The 10,014-nt window shown below is 45.3% G+C and overlaps 1 protein-coding gene across 14 annotated transcripts in view; it reads right to left on the reverse strand.

The window, feature by feature from the left end:
- The window catches only part of LOC121546411 (inactive TPR repeat-containing thioredoxin TTL3), a 39,421-nt gene extending 31,901 nt beyond the window's left edge, over positions 1 to 7,520 (reverse strand). For all 14 annotated transcript variants that reach the window (XM_041857690.1, XM_041857685.1, XM_041857687.1 and 11 more), the window contains exons 1-5: positions 7,355 to 7,520; positions 6,974 to 7,017; positions 6,552 to 6,627; positions 5,637 to 5,812; positions 5,457 to 5,540 (exon numbers count right to left, since the gene is read on the reverse strand). In XM_041857690.1, coding sequence (XP_041713624.1) covers positions 5,457 to 5,540; positions 5,637 to 5,812; positions 6,552 to 6,627; positions 6,974 to 7,017; positions 7,355 to 7,388 — 414 coding nt within the window. In that variant the 5' untranslated portion in view covers positions 7,389 to 7,520. The remainder of the gene's footprint in view (positions 1 to 5,456; positions 5,541 to 5,636; positions 5,813 to 6,551; positions 6,628 to 6,973; positions 7,018 to 7,354) is intronic.
- Positions 7,521 to 10,014: the final 2,494 nt, after the last annotated feature.

The following is a 10,014-nucleotide window of genomic DNA, read 5'->3' on the forward strand; positions in this document are numbered from 1 at the left end:
AACACTGCTATAACATTTCCCCCGCTTCTCTGCGTTGTCTCGTATTGCTGCCAATATGAGAGCGTCGGCAGAGAATGTGTGATGAACAAACAGTATGAGTAGATATGGATAACAGAGTTACTCCCCCGTTAAGATACCTTGATATTGGGGCCTCCCGAGCGGCGCAGCTGTCTAAGGCACTGCATCACAGTGCTTGAGGCGTCACTACAGACCCGGGTTCGATCCCAGGCCGTGTCACAACCGGCCGTGACCGGGAGTCCCATAGGCCGGCGCACAATTGGCCCAGCGTCGTCTGGGTTAGGGGAGGGTTTTGGCCAGGGGTGCTTTACTTGTCTCATCGCGCTCTAGCGACTCCTTGAGGCGGGCCGGGCGCCTGCAGGCTGACTTCAGTCGCCAGTTGAACGGTGTTTCCTCCATTGGTGCGGCTGGCTTCCGGGTTAAGTGAGCGGGCGTTAAGAAGCACGGTTTGGCGGGTCATGTTTCGGAGGACGCATGACTTGACCTTCGCCTCTCCCGAGCCCGTTGGGGAATTGCAGCGATGTGACAAGATCGTAATTGGGTAGGAAAAGGGGGTTAAAAAATAAAAGATACCTTGATATTTCTAATATTTCCACTCTTCAACCCATTACTCATGAGCTGATCTGCTATCTGTATAATCAACTAGATTTTGCCAAATATAGGAGATATTCTGTCATTCGTTGGAGGTTATCTAGCAAGTTTAGCAACTTTTGACTTTTGTTTGACAGCCGTTACAAAGTTAGAATATTTTGACAACGCTATACTCAGAGTGCTCTGTGCATCCGGAGCGTGCTCTGTCGAAATGCGCTGCCGATCAAAGATAGTTACTATCATTACTAAATATCAGTTTAATTTGCTGTGAAATCTTGACATAGCGGCACAGCCAAGCCAACCAGGTGGCACAGCGCCCCTCTTATTTGGGGAGAACCCTGGCATAGTGACCAGATCTTGGTTTTAAAACACTTTAAAAACGGGCACTTCCGATTGATGCGGTACTTCCCAGGACTCTCTGGATAAATATGCATTATTCCAGGTATTGAAACGTGGTAGATTTTCAGGAAAAATATTAATCCCTACGACAGACACTACAGACAGACTATAGATAGACAGACATACACTACAGACACACACTACACAGACAGACAGACAGACACTACAGACACAGACATACACACTACAGACAGACATGACAGACAGACACACTACAGACAGACAGACAGACTCTACAGACAGAGACAGACAGACTCTACAGACAGAGACAGACACTACAGACCGAGACAGACAGAGACAGACAGACACTACAGACAGAGACAGACACACTACAGACGGAGACAGACACGACAGACAGAGACAATACAGACAGACACTACAGACAGACTATAGATAGACAGACATACACGACAGACAGAGACACTACAGACAGAGACACACTACAGACAGACAGACACCACAGACAGACAGACTACAGACACTACAGACAGACACACTACAGACAGAGACAGACACGACAGACAGAGACAGACAGACACGACAGACAGAGACAGACAGAGACACTACAGACAGACAGACACTACAGACAGACAGACACTACAGACAGAGACAGACAGACACTACAGACAGAGACAGCAACACTACAGACAGAGACACACTTCAGACAGACATACACTATAGACAGACACCACAGACAGACACATACACACTACAGACAGAGACAGACACTACAGACAGAGACAAACACTACAGACAGAGACAGACACTACAGACAGAGACAGACACTACAGACAGAGACAGACACGACAGACAGACAGAGACAGACACTAGACAGACACTACAGACAGAGACAGACACACTACAGACAGAGACACACACTACAGACAGAGACATACACACTACAGACAGAGACAGCAACACTACAGACAGAGACACTACAGACAGAGACAGACACACTACAGACAGAGACACACACTACAGACAGAGACATACACACTACAGACAGAGACATACACACTACAGACAGAGACAGACACTACAGACAGAGACAGACAGACACTACAGACAGAGACAGACACGACAGACAGACAGAGACAGACACTAGACAGACACTACAGACAGAGACAGAGACACTAGACAGAGACAGACACACTACAGACAGAGACACACACTACAGACAGAGACATACACACTACAGACAGAGACAGCAACACTACAGACAGAGACAGCAACACTACAGACAGAGACACTACAGACAGAGACAGACACACTACAGACAGAGACACACACTACAGACAGAGACATACACACTACAGACAGAGACAGCAACACTACAGACAGAGACAGCAACACTACAGACAGAGAAACACTACAGACAGACAGACAGACACGACAGTCAGAGAAACTACAGACAGAGACAGACACACTACAGACAGAGACAGCAACACTACAGACAGAGACAGCAACACTACAGACAGAGACAGCAACACTACAGACAGAGACACACTACAGACAGAGACAGACACTACAGACAGAGACAGACAGACACTACAGACAGAGACAGACACGACAGACAGAGACAGACACTAGACAGACACTACAGAGACAGACAGACACTAGACAGACAGAGACATACACTACAGACAGAGACAGACAGACAGACACACTACAGACAGAGACAGACACACTACAGACAGAGACAGACACACTACAGACAGAGACAGACACTACAGACAGACAGAGACACTACAGACAGACTATAGATAGACAGACACACATACACTACAGACAGAGACAGACACGACATACACTACAGACAGACTACAGAGACAGACAGACTCTACAGACAGAGACAGACAGACTCTACAGACACGACAGACAGATAGAGACACTACAGACACACTACAGACAGAGACAGACAGACACTACAGACAGACAGACAGACAGACACTACAGACAGAGACAGACACACTACAGACAGAGACAGACAGATACAGACAGAGACAGACACAACAGACAGACACACTACAGACAGAGACAGACACTACAGACAGAGACACTACAGACAGACAGACACTACAGACAGACAGACACTACAGACACTACAGACAGACAGAGAAGACACTACAGACAGACAGAGACAGACACTACAGACAGAGACAGACAAACTAGAGACAGGCAGACACTACAGACAGGAGACAGACAGAGACAGACACTACAGACAGAGACAGACACTACAGACAGACAGACAGAGACAGACACTACAGACAGACAGAGAAGACACTACAGACAGACAGAGACAGCCACACTACAGACAGAGACAGACACACTACAGACAGAGACAGACACACTACAGACAGAGACACTACAGACAGAGACAGACACACTACAGACAGAGACACACACTACAGACAGAGACATACACACTACAGACAGAGACAGACACTACATACAGAGACAGACAGACACTACAGACAGAGACAGACACGACAGACAGACAGAGACAGACACTAGACAGACACTACAGACAGAGACAGACAGACACTAGACAGAGACAGACACACTACAGACAGAGACACACACTACAGACAGAGACATACACACTACAGACAGAGACAGCAACACTACAGACAGAGACACTACAGACAGAGACAGACACACTACAGACAGAGACACACACTACAGACAGAGACATACACACTACAGACAGAGAAAGCAACACTACAGACAGAGACAGCAACACTACAGACAGAGAAACACTACAGACAGACAGACAGACATGACAGTCAGAGAAACTACAGACAGAGACAGACACACTACAGACAGAGACAGCAACACTACAGACAGAGACAGCAACACTACAGACAGAGACAGCAACACTACAGACAGAGACACACTACAGACAGAGACAGACACTACAGACAGAGACAGACAGACACTACAGACAGAGACAGACACAACAGACAGAGACAGACACTAGACAGACACTACAGAGACAGACAGACACTAGACAGACAGAGACAGACAGAGACATACACTACAGACAGAGACAGACAGACAGACACACTACAGACAGAGACAGACACACTACAGACAGAGACAGACACACTACAGACAGAGACAGACACTACAGAAAGACAGAGACACTACAGACAGACAGAGACACTACAGACAGACTATAGATAGACAGACACACATACACTACAGACAGACAGACAGACACGACATACACTACAGACAGACTACAGAGACAGACAGACTCTACAGACAGAGACAGACAGACTCTACAGACACGACAGACAGATAGAGACACTACAGACACACTACAGACAGAGACAGACAGACACACTACAGACAGACAGACAGACAGACAGACATACACTACAGACAGAGACAGACACACTACAGACAGAGACAGACAGATACAGACAGAGACAGACACAACAGACAGACACACTACAGACAGAGACAGACACTACAGACAGAGACACTACAGACAGACAGACACTACAGACAGACAGACACTACAGACACTACAGACAGACAGAGAAGACACTACAGACAGACAGAGACAGACACACTACAGACAGAGACAGACAAACTAGAGACAGGCAGACACTACAGACAGGAGACAGACAGAGACAGACACTACAGACAGAGACAGACACTACAGACAGACAGACAGAGACAGACACTACAGACAGACAGAGAAGACACTACAGACAGACAGAGACAGACACACTACAGACAGAGACAGACACACTACAGACAGAGACAGACACACTACAGACAGAGACAGACACACTAGAGACAGGCAGACACGACAGACAGGAGACAGACAGAGACAGACACTACAGACAGAGACACTACAGACAGACAGAGACAGACACACCTACAGACAGAGACAGACACACTACAGACAGGAGACAGACACACTACAGACAGGCAGACACTACAGACAGGAGACAGACACTACAGACAGAGACAGACACTACAGACAGAGACACACTACAGACAGAGACACACTACAGACAGAGACTACAGACAGAGACAGACACTACAGACAGACAGACACACACACTACCTACAGACAGAGACACACTACAGACAGAGACACACTACAGACAGAGACTACAGACAGAGACAGACACTACAGACAGACAGAGACAGACACACTACAGACAGAGACAGACACACTACAGACAGAGACAGACACACTACAGACAGGCAGACAGACACTACAGACAGAGACAGACAGGCAGACAGACACTACAGACAGAGACAGACACTACAGACAGAGACAGACACTACAGACAGACAGAGACACTACAGGCAGACTACAGACAGACAGAGACACACTACAGACAGAGACAGACACACTACAGACAGAGACACACTACAGACAGACACACTACAGACAGAGACTACAGACAGAGACAGACACTCACCATCTTTTTAAGTCTTTTCTTTTCTGCTTTTTCTTTCAGTTTGTTCTCTTCTTCTATAAGTTCTCTGGCGTTTTTTTCAGCTTCCTAAAAAGGAAAGTTATTCTCAGTAAAAACGTCCTCTTCATGCTGAATGTAATACAAAATGATGTGATTGACTGAAAAAGTTGTTTGGCATCTTACCTCAGGAGTGAGTTGTCTTATACGTGGGTGGGGGGTTAATGATTTCTTTGGGACACTATGCCCTAAAAAATTCTGTGCAAATCCGCAATAGGCTTTATTATTTTTCAGCTTTCTGTCATCATAATAGTCTTCGTCATCGTCAACATAGTCAATCATGGGGTTGACAAAATCAAGACCTGGAAATCAAACATAGGGTGAAATGCATGGCAATGGACAGCAATAATACATATCTGCTGATTAACTAAAGCAGTCTTTCCCAATCCTGGCCCTGGGCACCCAAAGGGGCAAATCCTGGCCCTGGGCACCCAAAGGGGCAAATCCTGGCCCTGGGCACCCAAAGGGGCAAATCCTGGCCCTGGGCACCCAAAGGGGCAAATCCTGGTCCTGGGGTCCCAAAGGGGTGCACATTTCTGTCCTTAGTAGCACTATACAGGTGATTCAAAAAATCAACTCATCATCAAGCTGTGTAAAGCTAGCGAAAAAACTAAAATGTGTACCAATTGCGGTCCCCAGGACCAGGATTGGGAAATGCTGAACTAAATCAATAAATGGTACCGTGTAATGACAATTCACATTAGGACCACATCTTTACAAGGCAGACATGTAGATCCCTCATCTGGCCTTTCAGTAGGGTAAAGTCCCAAATGGTACCCTATTCCCTATGTAGTACACTACTTTTGACCAGGGCCCATATGGATCTGGTCAAAAGTAGTGCACTACATAGGGAATAGTGTGTTATTTGGAACACATCTCTGAGTTCACCTGAACTTGAACTGGCTATCATACAGCATATGACCTAATCAGACTTGAATCATCCAAAGATTTCCAAACAAAAATATGACTTGCTAAACAGTATTTCTTACCAATCTGGCATTAATAGGGAACAATGTACCATTCGGGACTGTATGTTCTTACCAAACATGCCAGAGTTGAACAAATCCATAAAGGTGTGTTTAGTGTCTCGTCCACTTATCAGATCCACCAAAGCTTCCTGTCGGTGAGAGAGAGAGAGAGAGATTAAAGTAGATTTACTGGGAACCATGAGGCTATATAGCTAACTAACTATATACTGCCGCACTTATCATTGGAGCAGAAGGCAAACATGAATCTGATCTGTCATGCATCAGATTTAGATTCTAGTCATTTAGCAGACGCTCTTATCCAGAGCGACTTACAGTTAGTGAGTGCATACATTATTTTTCTCCATACTGGCACCCCGTGGGAATCGAACCCACAACCCTGGCGTTGCAAGCGCCATGCTCTACCAACTGAACTACAGGAGGCATGTACTCACTCGCTCACACACACACACACACACACACACACACACTACTCACGTGGGTTTGCAAAATGTGTGGGTTTTCCTGAATGATGACATGGTCTGATGAAGTGAAGAGAAAATATAATCAGAGACAGGGTAAGTTACCTCATGTCTATGTGCGAATCTTTGACAACAAATGGCATAGCTAGCTAATTATGTTCAGAATGACATCAATTTCCTATTAATGTGTGTGGTTGATGGTGACCTGTGTTGCCACCTGCTCCTACACGCTGGTGCACATGCTGAAGAAAACAGAAGCTGAAGTTTGCCAACTTAATACGGTTACCTCAAATTCAGCAGTGGCTAACTGGCTAACGTTGGCGTTATATAGCTAGCTACCTTTCCTTGGTTACGCGACGAGACTGACACATTTCAAGCTAGCTCATCTCGATCTTACCTGGTTTCCAATCTCTCTTTCTAATGTTAGACATTTTATTTGACTAATTTGTGGTGCTTGGTTCGACAGAAAATGACTTCTCTGAAACTCAACGTCTTCCTTGTTTCTCCTTTCCGGGTTTACGTGACGCCCAGACACGCCTGCGTAGCTTAACTCGCTACCTTCATACTCCACTGCTCTGAAGTGAATCCAAACTAGCCTCACATATGAACGCCAGAGGTCGTCACTAGTTACCCCAGCCACAAAGTCATAAACCCCGCCTATTTCTAGAATGTATCTTCTTAAAATGTGACGTTAAACCTAACCTTAACAACACTGCTAACCTTATGCCTAACCCTAACCTTAACCACACTGCTAACCTTATGCCTAACCCTAACCTTAACCACACTGCTAACCTTATGCCTAACCCTAACCTTAACCACACTGCTAACTTTATGCCTAACCCTAACCTTAACCACACTGCTAACCTTATGCCTAACCCTAACCTTAACCACACTGCTAACCTTATGCCTAACCCTAACCTTAACCACACTGCTAACCTTATGCCTAACCCTAACCACACTGCTAACCTTATGCCTAACCCTAACCTTAACCACACTGCTAACCTTATGCCTAACCCTAACCTTAACCACACTGCTAACCTTATGCCTAACCCTAACCTTATGCCTAACCCTAACCTTATGCCTAACCCTAACCCTAACCTTCTGCCTAACCCTAACCCTAACCTTATGCCTAACCCTAACCCTAACCACATTGCTAACCTTATGCCTAACCCTAACCTTATGCCTAACCCTAACCCTAACCTTATGCCTAACCCTAACCCTAACCTTATGCCTAACCCTAACCCTAACCACACTGCTAACCTTATGCCTAACCCTAACCTTAACCACACTGCTAACCTTATGCCTAACCCTAACCTTATGCCTAACCCTAACCCTAACCCTAACCCTATGCCTAACCCTAACCTTATGCCTAACCCTAACCTTATGCCTAACCCTAACCTTATGCCTAACCCTAACCCTGACCTTATGCCTAACCCTAACCTTATGCCTAACCCTAACCCTAACCTTATGCCTAACCCTAACCCTAACCCTATGCCTAACCCTAACCTTATGCCTAACCCTAACCCTAACCTTATGCCTAACCCTAACCTTATGCCTAACCCTAACCCTAACCTTATGCCTAACCCTAACCTTATGCCTAACCCTAACCCTAACCTTATGCCTAACCCTAACCTTATGCCTAACCCTAACCCTAACCTTATGCCTAACCCTAACCCTAACCTTATGCCTAACCCTAACCCTAACCTTATGCCTAACCCTAACCCTAACCTTATGCCTAACCCTAACCTTATGCCTAACCCTAACCCTAACCTTATGCCTAACCCTAACCCTAACCTTATGCCTAACCCTAACCCTAACCTTATGCCTAACCCTAACCCTAACCCTAACCTTATGCCTAACCCTAACCTTATGCCTAACCCTAACCCTAACCTTATGCCTAACCCTAACCCTAACCTTATGCCTAACCCTAACCCTAACCCTAACCTTATGCCTAACCCTAACCCTAACCTTATGCCTAACCCTAACCTTATGCCTAACCCTAACCCTAACCCTAACCCTAACCCTAACCTTATGCCTAACCCTAACCCTAACCTTATGCCTAACCCTAACCCTAACCCTAACCTTATGCCTAACCCTAACCCTAACCTTATGCCTAACCCTAACCTTAACCACACTGCTAACCTTATGCCTTACATTAAGACAAAAAGCTAATTTTAGTCTTCATACAGTTTTACGTTATAGCCAATTTGAACTTTGTGACTGTGGTAAGTGGTGGAAACCAGTCAGAGTGGAAGAAACATAATTGGCCTACATAATTGACCTTATGCCAAATCCATTCATCTGTGGTTACTTCTGTTTCCTAAATTGCAGCCAATTAAAGAGTTGCAAATTTTTTCTATAGCTCAGTTTCCATCCAACTGGCGACCGATTTTCATACGAATATTCTAAAATCCGCATTTAAACAAATTCACATTTCCCCACCAGAGATGTTTCCATCAAATTAACTTGTTGCAGATAAAAGCTTGTGCATGATGACATAGTGCACACAAAAATACCTTTTGCGATTAAATTCCCTTGTACCGAATAAAAAATACAAGTTAAATAGGTTTCCATCGCATTTTAAACTCTACTGATGGTTTTCTCACAAACAATGTTGCGTTATATAGCGAGTTTACCCACTCTGCTATTGGCAAGTCCACTTTGGTATTGGCAAGTGCACTCTAGCCAACAGTGCTGTCTGCGCACTGTTGGCTAGAGCGCACTTATAGCATTTTACATTTACATTTTAGTCATTTAGCAGACGCTCTTATCCAGAGCGACTTACAGTTAGTGAGTGCATACATTTTTCATACTGGCCCCCCGTGGAAATCGAACCCACAACTCTAGCATTGCAAGCGCCATGCTCTACCAACTGAGCTACAGGATGCCTACATCATGAGATTATTATGGTGTTTTCAATACAACTGAGTTTAATATGTCGTCAGAAAGTAGGAGCTAGAAAGAGTCCAGAGTTCCCGATTTGGAATTCCGAGTTGGATGACAGTCAGAGCGTTATTTTCAGAGTTCCCAGTTGTCTTGAACGCACTGAAGTCGGAG

This window comes from Coregonus clupeaformis, chromosome 25 (genome assembly GCF_020615455.1).
Source record: "Coregonus clupeaformis isolate EN_2021a chromosome 25, ASM2061545v1, whole genome shotgun sequence".
In the NCBI taxonomy this organism is placed as follows: Eukaryota; Metazoa; Chordata; class Actinopteri; order Salmoniformes; family Salmonidae; genus Coregonus; species Coregonus clupeaformis.